This window comes from Coregonus lavaretus, assembly GCF_964263955.1.
Source record: "Coregonus lavaretus genome assembly, chromosome: 15".
In the NCBI taxonomy this organism is placed as follows: domain Eukaryota; kingdom Metazoa; phylum Chordata; class Actinopteri; order Salmoniformes; family Salmonidae; genus Coregonus; species Coregonus lavaretus.
The window spans coordinates 40,513,481-40,530,914 of record NC_140002.1 but is presented as its reverse complement, the minus strand read 5'-3'; the positions used below and the strand labels follow the sequence as shown (position 1 = coordinate 40,530,914).

Here is a 17,434-nt window from a genome sequence, read left to right as displayed (position 1 = left end):
GACAAATCCCGTTTCGTTCCGTTTGCTTCGGTAAACGGTTTCCTTAATGAATACGCTCCTGCTGTGATACATTGTTGTAGCAAGAATCATTTTGGATACATTTGTATCATTGCGCGTATCACCGAAATATTACTACAAACAATGGAGGACTATCAACCACTCAAATGAAGTTTACATAGACGGTTTGGCTTTAAATTGGATGCTAAAAAAGAGCATAGTTTACTGTTTTCATTGTGAACAAAGCTTCTCCTACCATCACAGCAATATAAGCTTGCAATACCATTTGCGGAAAAAAACACAGGTATTTTAGGATATCATATATGCGTTCATTTGGGCAAAATTGTATTTGGTTATTTGAGGGTTTCTCGTTTTTCAGAGCGCATCTGGAGCGCATGAACGATTGACTATAACCCAAAGTATTTTATCCTTTCCTGTTCAAAGATCACCACTGTTGATAGAGATGTCCTTATTTTGAAACCACAGGCGCCGTAATTTTATGAAGGTATTCAGCTGGGGTTCTTATATTTGTGTGAATGTTTTATTTTTCATATTCAAATTGTTCTGGACTCGAGATAATTACTAGCTAGTTGGTCATAATTGTTAATCTCAGGTGATCAACGGTCCCTAGTCTGAATTGAGAGACAGCTCAGGAGTTTAGGAACCTCAAACTCCTTGGCGGTGAAAATATTTCAGTCAGGAGTACATATTGAGATCATTATTCTGTTTTGATATATATAGAAAGGAAAATCTCAATGCATGCCAAATATGATGGTGTATCATCATCCTACAATTAGTGCATGTTTGCTGTGCCCTTTTTAATGAGTTGTTGTTATTACTGTGTAGTAGGCTACTGAGGTAGTTATATGGTAATTATTTGTACATCTTAATATTTGGAAGCTATGTAACAAAACACAATTTGACCTAACACTGATTATTTATTTATTTTATCTTCCATTCTAGTTATCTCCGACAACTCTAACATGGATTTCCGAGGGTACACCCTGACCAGCAGTCTGGCCCCAAATTTGAGGAGAAGGGGGGATCGGGGAGCAACAGGACTGGTTTTGGATAGGCGCAAGTCCACAGTTTGGAATTACTACATCCAGCTTAATGAGATGTATGTAGAGTGTAATATATGCAAGAGGCAGTTGTCTTTTCACAACAGCACTACAACAATGAGGGAGCACCTCGTCCGCAAACATAATATACGCGACAACGCGCCACCTGTACTTGATAACACAGCAGTGGCCGGGGCCCCGATTCCAGCTACATCAATCCAGCCGATGGCCCAGCCCGGATTCCCCTGCAACATCTCTACTACATCTGCTACAGCCAACACATGCATGTTCCAGACGGATTTGCACATAGTTGTAAAAGAGGAACAGCAGGATGCTGACTTATCTCCTGAACAAGGGACGGCCAAACGTGCACGAATCACATGTGCTCCTCCCCCAGATGTAGGAGGCGGTGCCAATGCAAACCCTGTCTCCAGCCAAGATTTGGAACCGTCAAACTCAAATACTGGATTACTATACAGTGAGAACAACAACTTTGGTGATACCTACCGTAGTGGCACTGATGTCAAAGAATCCAATGACAAGCGTACTGGGGTCCTGACTGACCTAATATTGGAAATGGTGTACAGGGACTTGCAGCCACTGTCTGTGGTGGAGGAGAGGGGATTTCGTCTTCTGTTGAGCTGCTTAGAACCACAGTACCCAGTGCCCTCTCCCTCTCAGCTTGGCAGCCTTCTTTGGCATCACTATGATGTTCTGAAACGGCACCTGCAGCAGTATCTTCAGTCTGGCCTTGCTCCACGTTGCATAACACTTTGCACTGAATACTGGCAGTCAGTAGCAGGTTGTGCGGTGGGAGCAGGCGGCCGGCTCTTCGTCACTGTAAGTGCACATTTTGTTGACAAAGACTGGCGCTTGGCCCGTTGTGTGCTTCAGACCTGTCCCATGCCCAATATCAGAGAGGATACTTGTGAAAGAGGGCTCATTCAATTTGGGGACACCCTGAAGGCAGTTATCTCTGAATTCCATCTTCCCCAGAGCTCTGTTTTCTGTGTTGTGCATGATACTCCCAGGATCTCAGAGGCCAGAGAGACTGAGAATATGGGACTTCCGAAAGAAAAAGAAAATCGTATTGCTGGACCAGGCCAATCACTTCAGGATCTCCCAGAGGGCTGGGTAGCATTACACTGTGCAGGGGAAGCCCTCAAACTCTGCATCCAGGAAGGACTATGGATGGAACCTGTCAGACAGGCTCTTGCTGAGGCCCGCAGGATTATCTCACATTTCCAGCATGACGCACCTGCTGCCGCTGCCCTGATCCACAAGGCAGAGGCTGCGAATAAGGCAGGTGCTTGTCTGGTGCTGGATGACCCAGGGCGCTGGGCAACTGCTATCGACATGTGTGAGAGTCTGCTAGAGCTGAAGTGGGTAGTGAGCTCAGTTCTAGAGGAGCAGAAAGCTGCTCCAAATTTAGCAGACCACCAGTGGCGCCTCCTCCAGGAGCTGGTGCCAGTGCTTAAGACCGTGCGCATCGCTGCCTCCTTTTTGAGTGAGGACATCAATTTGTCCATCTCCGCCCTTATGCCGTGCCTGCATGGCGTATCTCGTGTCCTAGAGCAACATATCGCAGAGACCAGCTGCCCTGTGGCTCGAGGAGTCATGGAGACAGTGCGGTCAGGGATGGAGCGACAGTGGAGACTGGGTGAAGACGAGGCCTTACTGGACAGCCCTGCCGTCCTCTCCTCATTCCTGGATCCGAGGTTTAAGGAGCTGCGCTTCCTCAGCCCACATGCACGTAGTAAGCTGCACGACAAGGTCAAGGAGCTATTATCTGCTCAAGCACAAACAGAGGTGGAGGAAATGAGCAGACAGCGTGACAAAGGAGGTAATGATGCGGATTGCGAAGAGGAAAGGGAAAAGGAAGTGAGGAATAAGGGATTGGATAACTCACAGTCAACCATCGCTCCTCTGGATTCACCTGTGTCCTGTGAATCAAATGAAGAGGGGGACATTATTGTGCTGCAGCAACAGTTAAAGGGGCTGTCCCAGACTGCCCCGTCACACGTCAGTGGAGAGGGACTGGGTGAAGGCTCGCGCTGCAGTGCTGGAAATGGTCCTAGGAGAGTAGCAGGACTGTCTAGCCTGTTAAAAGAAGACCTGCAGCCCCCTGTTTATAGGCAAGTGAGCCCTGTGCCCAAAAGCATGTACGACATACTGCTAGGAGAGGATCCCACTGAGCGAATGCCTGAGATACACCAACAGCTGGAGAACTACATCGCAGAGCCACTGTGCAAACGCAGCCTGTCACCTCTGCACTGGTGGCGCTCTAAGGAGCATCGCTTCCCTGCCGTGGCCAGACTTGCCCGTACATTTCTGGCTATCCCTGCTACTGCTGTGCCTGCAGACAGAGCTTTTGCTCCTAGAGAGACTACTGTTGCTCAACGCAGGGCCATTCTGGGGCCACAGCATTTGGATCATATTCTATTCCTTCACCAGAACAGTGACTATGTGGAGAAACTGATGGGCGGGTCTACGAGGCATGAAGAGAGGGGCAGTGACAGGAATGGAGCCAAGCAGACTCTGTATCAGTCTTTAGTGTCCTATGAGAGCAAGACTTTGGTGGGAGGGGAGAAGTTGTGAACTTGTGATCAGTCTATATACCTTACTTTATAAAGTAAGAACAATGTTGTGCATATGCACAAAACATAGGCCTGTGAGAAAAGATCCATCCATTCATGCCTAAGATTTATCTGACTTCAACTCGTCTAGGTGAAGAGTTGAAAAATCAACGACAAGGCAAACAAATAATGCAGCTCAAAGCCACACTTGTGTGGCGTCTGTAATTACATGTAAAATAGTGTCTGCCCTACATATCTACATTTGAGTTGGGATTTACATCATAAATCGTTGTAAAGCGCTTTCAAAATGTACCATACCAAAAAAGATGTAGCCTATATGTAAAGGTGTGAGAAGTTGTAGATGTATGGTCACTAGCTGAATGACAACAAAAATGCATGTTATCCTTTGGTTTGCATAAAGTCAAAACACTGGTTCAACTGAGAAGCTTGTACAGTAATTGCAGCATGATGTCGATTTAGAAATGAGGAATGTCTCAAACACTAACTGTGAAGAACTGTTGTATTAAAGGAATGGTTGAAAACAACATTGTTCAGACAAACACGTTTATTTTATAACAACACCTGAGTGAGACAACAAGTTTAACTTTCATCAACACTCTCACATAGAGGACATGCCACTCAGGTAAAGGACAGTACTCTTCCTGAACTAATAGATTGTTCATCAAGACTTTTAACTTAAATAACATAAATAACACAAGATCCAATCCAGAAGTGTTAAACTCAGGCCAAAACAGTTTGTGAGGAGCGGGCCACAGTTCAGTAAATGCATTCTCTGTTCTCAGCTGCCCAGGATCTAACCCTGATTCATATGCATTTTTTATGACCAATTGTCAATGTATTGTAGTTGTAAACAAAGAGTAATAACTACTAATAACGTAATTATCTTACAATGGATTATTCAATTGAGCATACCAAGCAAACTTTGGATTTCATATGGATACAAATGTAATTAAATCTACAGGACATTTTAGCAAGGATTTCAGGTTGCTTAAAAAGAGCATGTGGTTTAGAAACTTTGGGACAATGTGAACCAACGATAACGGAACCAGTTGTCCAACAGCAGAGAATGACAAAGGAACATCAATGCAACATCACATTAAGTTCTAAACCTTATCGTAGGGTGTGTTTTTTGGAAAGAAAAAAATAAGTCAATTGTTGTTGTTGCTTTCTTTAGTTAAACATTATTTAGAAGTGATTTTCAATAAATACCTGCCAATATGAATTCATTGCGAGTGAATTTCGGTCATGTGTAAGAGTTCGACTTACACTTGACTTGTCAGTAACTGAAACAGTCCTGTGCTCACAACTATTATATTATATTATATTATTTATTTATTTATAGAGGATCCCTCTGGTACAGTAGAGTAAAGGCACCTTGTCAGAGTCCTGACCTGGATCTCCTTCATGAGGGTTGTCTGCAGGGCAGCCCATAGGACAGACATACTTGGTCAGCCACTCCCTCTCCTGCTGCCGGTGGGTCTTCATATGAGCACTACGACTCTTCACCTTGTCAAATACCCTGGAGGACATGTAGCGGGACAGAATTATGCATGTCAGTATGATGATGTGAGAACATTAAGCTCAAAGGTGCTCAAAAATAGAGAGGGGGGTCAACAAGTCATCCTGGCTTAATTAACCAAGGGCATGCTCAACAAGACAGCAATGTTATGCAATATCATTGTGATGTGTCCCTGGCATTGTTTTAGCGAAGTTCCACTGACCGCCCACACTCTCGACAGATGTACTCCAAAGCACCTCCTGTGGTAGTCTGCTCCTCCTGTACCCCTTTAGTCCTGTTCCCTGGTTTAGTAAGTGTCCTCCTGGGCCCTCTCCGTCCCACATGGTTGTCCTCATAACAGCCAGGTGACTCCATCTGCTGTATACAGGTAGTGGAAATTATTTCATTGGAAAATATTGGGTGACTTGTTTGACATAGTAAGTAAATCTGTTTCTGTACACCTAAAACTGTTTGTACTGTATAGGAGGTTTGATACATATTTTCCAATACTATACTATACTACACTATACATAGTAAGTAAATCTGTAAATCTGTTTCTGTAAACTGTTTGTACTATATAGGAGGTTTGATACATATTTTCCAATACTATACTATACTATACCATACTACACTACACTCACAGGCTCTTCACCAACTGCTTCCTTTTTGTCTGATCCTCGGCTGCGTTGCTTGAATTTCTTGAGCTTCTTCATGGCATAGTAGTACTCCACACACTGGGAGACGGACTTAGTCTGTAACTTCAGTGTGAGACAACTGTCAAGTCAATGCAATTTCTTCAGTTATCCTTCTCTGTCTATACCCTGTCCAGTTGCAGCACGACATTACAAGTATACACTGAGTGTATAAAACATTATGAACACCTGCTCTTTCCATGACATAGACTGACCAGGTGAATCCAGGTGAAAGCTATGATCCCTTATTGATGTCACCTGTTAAATCCACTTCAAATCAGTGTAGATGAAGGGAAGACGACAGGTTAAAGGAGGATTTTTAAGCCTTGACACAATTGAGACATGGATTGTGTATGTGTGCCATTCAGAGGGTGAATGGGCAAGTAAATATTGAAGTGCCTTTGAACGGGGTATGGTAGTAGGTGCCAGGCGCACCGGTTTGTGTCAAGAACTGCAACGCTGCTGGGTTTTTCACACTCAACAGTTTCCTGTGTGTATCAAGAATGGTCCAACACCCAAAGAACATCTAGCCAACTTGACACAACTGTGGGAAGCACTGGAGTCAACATGGGCCAGCATCCCTGTGGAACGCTTTCGACACCTTGTAGAGTCCATGCCTCAATGAATTGAGGCTGTTCTGAGGGCAAAAGGGGGGTTGCAACTCAATATTAGGAAGGTGTTCTTAATGTTTTGTACAGTCAGTATATTTGGCCATTTCAATATTATGATTCTCTTACCACACTGTGAATAAGCTGGAAGTTCTTCTCATGGGTGAGCAGCGCTTTACGAAATAGTTTCTTCTCTTGAGGACTCCAATCATCTGACCCTGTCAGCCATAGGTTTTATGACAGTTTTATGACAAGAAATGAAAGTATTAGTAGCATGTACAGCATGGCTTGAACTAAACATGGAAGAAACATCAAAGAACATAACTGAATAGTCTTGAAATGTGCATCAATATTCATAACTCATTTATCTTCATTCCACTTTTCAGAGTATCAAATTGGGTACCTGGGTAGTGATAGTCACTCAAAGGGTGTGTTGAGGAACGGAAGTCTCCCCTGACTAACAGTAAATCCAGTGCAGCCTAGGGATACAACACACAATGTATACCATTGGTTGTCCTGAATCAACATTGTCTTCAATTTGAGCTGAGCTTAGGTACCATACTGTTGTACTGCTCACCAGAATGTCTCCCTGCACCTCATGCAGACAGTGGAGGGCCAGCTCTGTGTTGGTGCCCCCTCCTGGCAGTATGCTGGAACAGCACAAGTCCATCAGTTCAGTCACTGGAAACACAGTCAAGCAGACAAGCAAGTCAACCTCTCTCACATTTCAGTGGTAACTCTTTCTGTTAACTGATCATGTCGATATCAGGTCTAGGTTGAAGCTACCCAAGTTAGGACAAGAGGATTCTAACATCCCATAACTCTTTGCATAAAAGCGGAAGAATTATAAACAATGGGACCAGGAATGCGAGCTAAAATTACTGGAAGTTAATTTTAGCAGAACAGAAATTTCGCCATCAAAGTGAGAAAAAAACGTTGTGAATTTCAACTAACTACTCAGCAAACACATAGCATAACTGTTTTACTGTCAATCTATTAATTTCAACGTTTTAAAAATGATCTACAGCAACTTTATTACTTGATTCCCCGACTGCGGGTCACGTTTTCAATGCTAATCCTGTAGAATCAGCAATGGTGCTGGTCCCATGAATTTGTCTATTTTCGAACGCTTCCGCATGGTTATTACGTTGTCCTAACCTACATATCTTCAACCTAGTATCAGTTGTACTAGCAATACAGTAGCTCATACCAATATATCGAACAACCGTGTGTGTGTGTGTGTGTGAAAAAGAGAAACATACCCCCTCTTTGTGTTTCCATGTTGCTGGATATGTCTCCCCATGGAGCCCAGACAAGCTGGGCAGGGTGCTCATCATATAACATTAGAAGCAGGTTACGTATGGGTGGGATCTCAGCCTGGAAACGTTGGCCCACGTTGATTCTCCTGGAAATCACACAGGCTCCTTATTAATAGACTGACTCTCAAGGATTGTAACACTAAAGCGTTGGCTGAACACACTTCCAAGAGAAACGTACGGCTCTATGTTGACCACTGTGTCGTCCATCATCAAGGAGATTCCATCAGCTCCATCTGAAAAGCAGAAGCCATAAAACACAAAGTTCTTCATGTATTTCAGTGGCAAAACTCTGAACCTGGGAAGATACTTCCTAATGTGAAACAAACCCAAAGAGGCGGTGTAGCTGCTGGGAGGGGGAGGACCGGGGTGAAACCAAGGCAGTGTGCTGAAGTACAGGCCGGTCCCTGGGCGTAGGGGGCTCAGCATGGGTGGGGGTGTGTAGGGAGGAGGCTGGAAGCTGGGGTTGAGCAGGTGGTCTGCCAGGTACATGGGGGAGCGTAGCTGACTGGGGTAGCCGCCTGCTGCACGACACCAGGGAGCACCCCCACCCTCCTCTCCTAGGAGCCTCCGTTGGGATGGCTGTGGGAGCATGGGAGGAGGGATGATCAGAGTCTTCATGAAGTCAAGACGCCGGCTCCTCTTTGACCTCCCTGAACCATTCTGAGGGTTCTCCGCCTGCCACACAACCAACAACAGGGGGGTTATCAAGTTATAATTTTTCATATTGCTCGGCAGTAATGATTTAAGAAGGCACTGACCGTTGTAATCAATTTTTTCCTATACTTACATTGAGTGACGAAGGACTGTCAGGGTCAGTCTCCACAGAGACTGGAACTGAAACAGGTATGACCAAAGGAGACAGAGGCATGTGTTCTGTTCTAGATGGCGACCTCAGAGTCTGTGGTCCTCTCTCTCCAGGCTGCAGGAAACATCATAAGCACAAATAGACATACAGGCTGTAATGACAAAAGTTTGTTCTTACTTGACATCTGGACATGTAATAAAAAAAGCACCCAAAGATTACTAATGTTTAATAATATCATCATGCAAATAACTATACGGCTAAGGAAGCTGTTACCTCTGGAGAGTAAGGTTCCATTTTAATACAGGGTGCATATGGTCCACTTGAGGACTTGGCCTTGTTGCTGTGTTCTGTCTGGTGAGAGCTAGGTAATATCCTATGGGAAGAAGACCAGCAGTTAAGAGGCCAATCTCTACTGATCAAAAATATAAACACAACATGCAACAATTTCATTGATTTTACTGAGTTACAGTTCATATGAGGAAATCAGTCAATTGAAATAAATTAATTAGGCCCTAATCTATGGATTTCACATGACTGGGAATACAGATATGCATCTGTTGTTCACAGATAAAAAAATTTTTTTTTTAAATGGGCCTCAGGATCTCGTCACGGTATTTTTGTGCATTCAAATTGCCATAAATAAATTGCAATTGTGTTTGTTGTCTGTAGCTTATGCCTGCCCATACCATAACCCCACCGCCACCATAGGGCACTCTGTTCACAACGTTGACATCATTAAACCGCTCGCCCACACAACGCCATACATGTGGTCTTCTGTTGTGAGGCCGGTTGGACGTACTGCCAAATTCTCTAAAACGACGTTGGAGGCGGCTTATGGTAGAGAAATTAAACATTCAGTTCTCTGCCAACAGCTCTGGTGGACATTCCTGCAGTCAGCATGCCAACTGCACGCTCCCTCAAAACTTGAGACATCTGTGGCATTGTGTTGTGGGACAGAACTGCACATTTTAGAATGGCCTTTTATTGTCCCCAGCACAAGGTGCACCTGTGTAATGATCATGCTGTTTAATCAGCTTCTTAATATGCCACACCTGTCAGGTGGATGGATTATCTTGGCAAAGGAGAAACGCCCACTAACAGGGATGTAAACAAATTTGTGGCCAAAATGTAAGAAAAATAAGCTTTTTGTGCGTATGAAAAATGTCTAGGATCTTTTATTTCAGCTCATGAAACATGGGACCAGCACTTTACATGTTGTGTTTATATTTTTGTTCAGTGTAATTGTTTTTTTGTAAAGCTCCCTATTTCTATTCATCAAATGTAACTGTTACAAGTTGACTTACCTGTCACTACACTCTTGTCCCTCTCCTGGCACACTGATAGTTCTTCCCTGTACAGAGGAATATAGAAATATTATAAATACAGTATTGATAAACAAACTGGTATGTGTTAAATTGTTGATCACCGCTAGTAGTGCACGTACCTGGAAGGTCTGACAAGGGTTGCTGTCTGAGCTGAAAGAGGCCATAGCCACCTGGCTTGGGGAGACTAGGTAGTGTGGTCGAGGGCGGGGACGTCGGGGAGCCAGGAGAGAGGTGGGGCGAGGTATGGATAGAGGTGGAGCGGGAAGATCTACAGCCCTCATCTTCTTCCTCCTCTCTCTCTTCCGCTTACTGTCGGTCTTTGTATTACAAGTATCTGACTTCAGCACACTGTAGAGGCAGGGTAGGACAATGGCTGGTGGTGGTGGGATAGGTGGGACTGGGTTGGGCTTGTTTGGAAGACTTGAGCTTGAGTGGATGAAAACAGTGTTGGGAAATGATGTAGATGTTACACTGGAATCGGAGCTTGCTGTTGGTTCAAAAGAATGAAGCTGAGTGTTAACTTGGGGTTTCCCTTCCGAGTTCATCTGGCCATAAGTCGACTGCTCCTGCTTGGACGGAGAGTAGCTCTTCTCTGAGGACGCTGGCTTCAATAAACACTCCCCGTTACCAACCTCACTACAGGGATGAGAGGACAACATTTCTTCAAGCACTTGGAGGTCAGACACAGGGAAGTCATCTACACTCTCCCATCCATGAGGACTTGGGCCATCCACTCCAGGAGGTAGTGATGGTATCGTAGCAGTGCTGATGTTACTAGGCTCAGGGGCCCACTGGGGTGGATGTAATTCACCTGGGCACCTGGGACTTTTGTCAGACCGCTGCATCCACGTGTCCAGGACTAAGATAGGCATTGACTGAGAGATGTTCTGCTCTGAGTAGTTGTTCAGTTGTAGGCCACTTGGAGGAGCAAATCCTTTGTAACCGTTGAAGCTGAAAAAGCCAGAGTAATCAGCAACCTTCTGTTGAGTGTCTAATGTAGGTTTGGGTTGGGTCAGGAACATGGGGTGGTAATTAGAGTGAGCTGTTGAACCCCCCAAATATGCAGCACTATCCACAGACTCCCACTTGGTAGCAGCAGAGTGGGCTGGGTGGGTTAGATGAGGGGGGCTTTGGGACATGGGAGGGATGAAAGGGAGACCATGCTGAGAGATATAGTGGCGCTTCAGGGAGTGAGAATCACAATAGCTCTTCTGGCACCCAGGTTCAGCACATCGGAACTGCTTGCGTTTCTGATGGGTCAACATGTGGCCATTGCTGTAGAAAGAGATGTTATCGTTTTCATCAGGGTATTGAAATGTCAAATGACTGTATAAAAAAAAAAATACAATAGATACACTGAGTGTACAAAACTGGATTTTTAAGCCTTGAGACAATTGAGACATGGATTGTGTATGTGTGCCATTCAGAGGGTGAATGGGCAAGTAAATATTTAAGTGCCTTTTAACGGGGTATGGTAGTAGGTGCCAGGCGCACCGATTTGTGCCAGGCGCACCGGTGTGTGTAAAGAACTGCAATGCTGCTGGGTTTTAGACGCTCAACAGTTTCCCGTGTGTATCAAGAACGCTCCACCACCCAAAGGACATCAAGTAAACTTGACACAACAGTGGGAAGCATTGGAGTCAACATGGGCCAGCATCCCTGTGGAACACTTTCAACACCTTGTAGAGTCCATGCCCTGACGAATTGAGGCTGTTCTGAGGGCAAAAGGTGCTCCTAATGTTTTGTACACTCAGTGTACTTGTTAATACAGAATTATCGCTTCTAGAGCGAGGGGATATGACTCACAGGTGATCATGACGTTTAAATGCTTGTTGGCAGATGGGGCAAACATGTGGTCTTTCCTGTTGGTGGGTCTGTAGATGTTTGTTGAGTGTGTTGGCTGTTCCAAACATCTTATGGCAGAGTGTACACTCATAAGGTGAAGACCTGATAGGTACTGTCAATGAAAATGGCTCCAACAGAGGGCTCTCTCCCACGATGACAGGACTAGAGGAGTTTTCTGAAGTGATATTGCAGAAAAAGGAATATAGCTAAGCACACCTAGCTAATACTCAAACATAAAACTAACACAAACAGGGATGGCATTATCGTTCTTCAATTCATTACTGCTCCTTCAGACAACAAATTGATTAGGCTATATTCTGCTACAACAACTACTCACCACTCTCCATGTTTCTATTTGGCTCACATCGCATCCAAGGCTCTGGGTGAAATGGGTGCGAGGAGGGCAGTGGTGGGTTGAGGACATCAACATCATCAATAGTGAAGTCTTCACTGCTAGAAAGAGGGGGCAAACACCCCTTGGTACATTCATCAGTCTTCAACATCTGTTGCTTCACCATATCTGCAACCAAATGTAGTTAATTCCTTCAGTGACAGTAACGTTAACGTTCCACACAGTCATGTTGTCTAACACAAAATACAAGGTACCAGTCATTGAACAGAGTTAATTATTTAAGATGTGTTCATTTGTAGGGTAAAGGACAAACAGTAACTTAAGCCCAAAAGCATGGAGTTGAGAGCAGGCTGTGCCTCTACCCACTGGGCACAGACGTCATCGTCTAGTTTTGATTTACATTTGGTTGAGATGTCAACTAACGTTAAAGTGAAATTTCATTTCATTTAGGTTAACAGTTTGGGTGAAAAAATACGAAATTCCCTTACCTTGATGACTTTTTGTAAATCCAATCAGTTTTTGAAGTTGATTCAACGTCATCTTATTTTTTGTTTTTGTTGAAATGACGTGGAAACAACATTGATGCAAGCACTTTTTTCCAAGTGGGTAAAGTTAATAAATGTAAATGTAATGTAAATGTTAATCAATAAGCCGAGCTAGCTAGCTAGCTAGCTAAAAGCTAGAAAGATTTGCTTGCTTGGTACAGTAGTTCCAATATGTGAATGACTCGCCTCAAGTAACGTTAGCTAGCTAGCTAAACAAATTGTGTTGTTTTAGCTACTTCTTTTTAAATCTGCTTTGACATACCGTTAGCTGTCTGATTGGTTGGCTGAAAGATCTTCATTCACCTGGTAGTAAGCTAATTTAGCTAGCTACTAAAATAGAATCACCTCAGAATTTCCTCTGCTACTACAGTAACCGTTAACTAGCTAGCCATCTTAGCTAAGGTCGGCGCTAGCTAGCATGCAAGGCGAAGAAGTTGATGTTGTGGTCAAAGACAGTAATGTTACTTGTGGTGCTGTCATGAGAAAGCTAGGTATATATCACCAATTAGAAAGATCTCTGACTGTTATCAGCAAATTTAGCTAACTAGCTAGTTAATAGTTTAGCAGGAACTCACCTCTTATAAATTCTACTCAAGTCATCCAGAGATAATTTCCATAGCAGGTAGCTAACGTAACTGCTAAAAACTGTAGGCCTACACTTCAAATATCAGAATTGAGAGGGAAAACGGATGCCGACGGTTAGCTGTCTGTCTGTCCACGATCTGTCTCACCCAGGCCTGACAGGGTGGGTGTGAGGTTCAATGATTGGTGAGGTATCACAGTCAGGTCAAATATACGTTTTTTCAACTGACACAGCACTGTCACTACAGCAAGCCCTCAGCCTTGGAACGTTCACCAGATGGTTTAATTTTATTTTTCATTCAATATTACAATGTTACTTACACTGGATGGAATGGATTAATTTCGATATATATTTTTAAAATCCCATTCCCATCCAAACTAACTGTCGTGACTGGCTGGTGAAATCCATATGCCTACTTGCTTTCCTATTAATCTTCTGGTTTGGCATAAAGGCTGCCAATATCAGTACCATGTTTGTCCTGCGATGTACATTCTTATGTCTAAGCCCTTATTCCCCTTTTTAGTAAAAAAATTGCAATCCTCCACCTGATCCCAACTGACATTTGGTCTGTGTTAGTTGCACTTGAACAGCTGTAGTCAACACCCTCTCCACCCTCTGAGTATGCCCCAGAGGCAGCATAAGAGCGTCTGCTAAATGACGTAAATGTAAATGATAAGATCTGAGATCACTGTTCTGTTCACAATTTCCAGCTCTTTCTTTGCAATCACTACTTTTTTTGAGAGGAAGTGGAAACACGTTTTGCATACTTTTACTGCAGAATAAGAGACTCACCAACACTTCAAGGACTGTTATTTGTTCTACAGGACTAGGCCTACACACTCCACCATCATGGGGGGGGGGGGGGTTGAAGGACAAAAATGCTGAAACGCTGGAGGATGTCAATGTAGTAGTGTGATGTTGTTCCCCTAATTGCACACAAGGACCAGTTCAAGTAGGCCAGGTCAAGAGGGGGATGTTAATAAGTTAATAATAATAATTAAAAAATGTTTTCTTTATTTAATTACAGCTGCATAGCTACTGTTATTTTTTGGTGTACAAACATTTTTTAAATATCTATATTGTAAATATACCTGATTGTAAAATTTTTGTATATTTTGGTTTGGTCCATCGCGGGTTATCTGTACTTACATACCCTTTAATTGTTCTCTTTTGCCTGACCTTCAACTAGCAAGGTGCCGAGAGCTGTGACTGCACCAAGGGCTAACATAGTGTGTGTTGTCTCTTCGTGTGCAGGGCAAATAAAAATAATCCGACCAGCAGACCTCCAGTTGTGGCAGTGTCCTAATTAAAAGTACACAACGCAGAAAGAACAACGCTACAAACTGGTGCCGTGACCTGCCGACTGGTCAGCTCAAGCTGACCACCGGAGCTGTGCATGTGGATGAGGTGCGCGATCTGCGCATGTGCATTTGTTGATGGTTTGCTGTAAGCGAATATATACTGTAAATAGTGAAGGTGAATGTAGCATATTCATTAGATACAGGTATTTGTGTTTATTTGTATGTTTTGGATGAATTTGTTTATTGCACAAAAAAAATGGTATTTGACTGCAGTAAATTACATTGTATTTTAGTGCTCTGTTGAGCCATGGAAGACTCAAGTCCATAAAATGAGTTATGCTGGGGATTTTAGTGTGGGTAGAGGGAGGGGTGTCCTTCCATTTACATCAATTGTACAGTCAGCTCCTGGGAGTAGAGCGTTTGCTAGTCCTGAGTTTGCAAGCACTGGGAGGGGTAGGCTGTTTATTCCACCTGACCAGGGTATCCCACCTCTGTCTTTTGATGTACCATCACCCACAGTCCTCAGTAATAATGGGACGCCTCCGAGTCAGCTTAGTGACCTTATTAAGCAGATTGGTTCAGAGATAGGAGAATCTATCAGAGCGAGTTTACTGCAGCCTGGGGTTTCAAGTCTTTCTCCTACCCGTCCCCCTCACCAACCCCAGCAGTTTCCCCTGCCTGAGCAGTGTGGGTCAACCTTTATTGATGCGTCCAAGCTGAATCTGGTTGTGAAGTCAGGTGTTAGTGCTCCACCTTTCTTTAGGGGTGATGGCTCAGATAAGTACTCTGTCCTGGAGTGGGAGGAGCTAATGGGAGTCTACCTAGAGAAGAGGGGTTACACAGGGTCTGAGAATGTTGGAGAGGTGATGTCTAGGCTCATGGGGAGGGCATGGGATGTGACCAAAGTCTGGATGCGTAACAACCCTGTTGTCACAGATGTTAAGGTGGTGTTCAGTGTTCTCAAACAACACTTTGGGGATACTGTCTGCTCAGGTATGCCATTAGCTGATTTCTATTCAATCAAACCATATGCTAATGAGGATCCACTAGATTTCTTGATTAGGTTTAACAAAGCTGCAGAGGCAGCTGAACAGTACCTTGTAAGTGAGGGCAGGACCTTACCCAATCAGTGCTCAGAGTTGGCAGTCATGTTTGTACGCAACTGTCCTGATAAAGAGTTGGCCCAAGTGTTCAAGAGCAAACCCATTCGTGACTGGACAGCCAGTGAGGTACAGGATCGATTGTAAGAACTGTTAAGGGAACGTAAAGCATGTAGAACACAACTTTCACAGCAGGTTGCTGCCGTCTTTGACTCCCCCCAGGAGGGAGTGGGTCCTGTGAATAGACCTAATGTGTCATATTTTTCTCAATGTGGCCGTGAACCAGACCAGAGCTGTATCTGAGGGTGGGACATTAGAGAAAGTTTTGACTTTGTTAGAGAAGGCTCTGGTCAGCAATACTCAGTCTGTGAACAGAGGGCCCCGTAAACAGTTCCACAAACGTCAGCGTGAGTGCGCTGTCTGTGGAAGCACTAATCACTGGACCAAAGCTCACTGTCAGATGCACCAGCTGTGCTTCAAGTGCTTCTCTTCGGGCCACATGAGCTTTGACTGTAGTGAGACTGGGCAGCGACAGAGCCCTGGATGTGGACAGACAGGCAGGTCTCAGGAAAACTAGAAAGCCTCCATTCTGAGGAGGGCAATGTGGGGCAGTCTTATTTTTCCTCCACTGATGATGATATCCAATCTGTTTATTCTTATTTTTGTGAATCAGTACCCAAGAACAACACAGTCATTTTTCAGAACACAATGAGAATTACTCAGAATGTTTGTTTTACACCACCGTGCTAGTACAGGATAATGTTGAGCTGAAGGGGATGTTAGATAGTGGGTCCATGGCTACTACTCTGCGCGCAGATATTGTACCTCGGTTGACGGAGGCAGGAGTGGTAGAGGGGAACTTTCTAGCTCCTTCAGACATCATCCTGGTGGGTTGTGGTGGGACGCAAACTAGCCCAGTGGGCATGTGTGACTTAAACATTCAGCTTTATGGCTTCAGCTATGTAGTCCCAGTGCTTATTGTAGATGGGCAGGTTGATGAACTCATTGTGGGCACTAATGTGTTGAAGTCTCTGATTAGACAGTTCAAATAAAATGACAGCTACTGGCGGGTGGTGGGTACACCAGGTTCCTCTAGCCAGTGTGATGACAGCCACTTCCTGCGTCTCCTGTCAAATCTGGAGAGATGGAGAGGAGACTCCATCCCAGATAAAGTGGGCACCATTAAGTTGAAGAGAGCAGTAACGCTCCAACCCATGAGTGAGCATCTGGTGTGGGGCTGCCTACCCCCAAAGACAAAATTATCTGTGGGCAGTACTGTTGTTGTCGAGCTCAGCACGTCTCGTTGTGTGAATCGACACATATAAGTGGGGAGAGTAGTTACGCCTCTGTGGGGGGATGGATGGCTCCCTGTGAAGATTGTGAATCCAACAACAACCAGTTACCCTGAGACGAAATGCTAAAGTGGCGGATGTGTACCCTTGCATTGCATTGGAGGATTTTGATGATGTCAAGCAGCAAGCAGCTTACCAGAACGTGGCAAAAGTTCAATGTGACAGCTCACATGGCAGTCTGACAGCTAAGAGTTCAGTTGGTGGCAGTGTAGTTAATGGCAACAGTACACTGAGCAATCTTGGACTTCAAGGCCTATCTGTTGAGGAGTGTCCAGTTGCACAGTTCTGGAAAGATAAACTTGTCAATTTAATTGGGAAGTATGACACAGTGTTCTCTAGACATAGCCTAGATTGTGGTGAGGCAAAGGAGTTCTGCCATCGCATACGGCTGACTGATGACCGCCCATTTCGATTACCTTATCGTAGGCTTTCTCCAGCTCATTACCAAAAACTC

At 44.3% G+C, this 17,434-nt stretch overlaps 1 protein-coding gene across 2 annotated transcripts; it reads left to right on the top strand.

Annotated features, from left to right (window-relative positions):
* Positions 1–65: 65 nt before the first annotated feature.
* Positions 66–4,179, top strand: LOC311142889 (E3 SUMO-protein ligase ZBED1-like). 2 transcript variants are annotated; one of them, XM_084178604.1, is made up of 2 exons: positions 66–301; positions 961–4,179. In XM_084178604.1, the coding sequence occupies exon 2, from the start codon at positions 981–983 to the stop codon at positions 3,654–3,656; it is 2,676 nt and encodes an 891-aa protein (XP_084034730.1). In that variant the 5' UTR covers positions 66–301; positions 961–980; the 3' UTR covers positions 3,657–4,179. The 2 variants fall into 2 exon arrangements, with proteins under 2 accessions (XP_084034730.1, XP_084034731.1); XM_084178605.1 differs by having other exon boundaries at positions 66–502.
* The last annotated feature ends 13,255 nt before the right edge of the window (positions 4,180–17,434 follow it).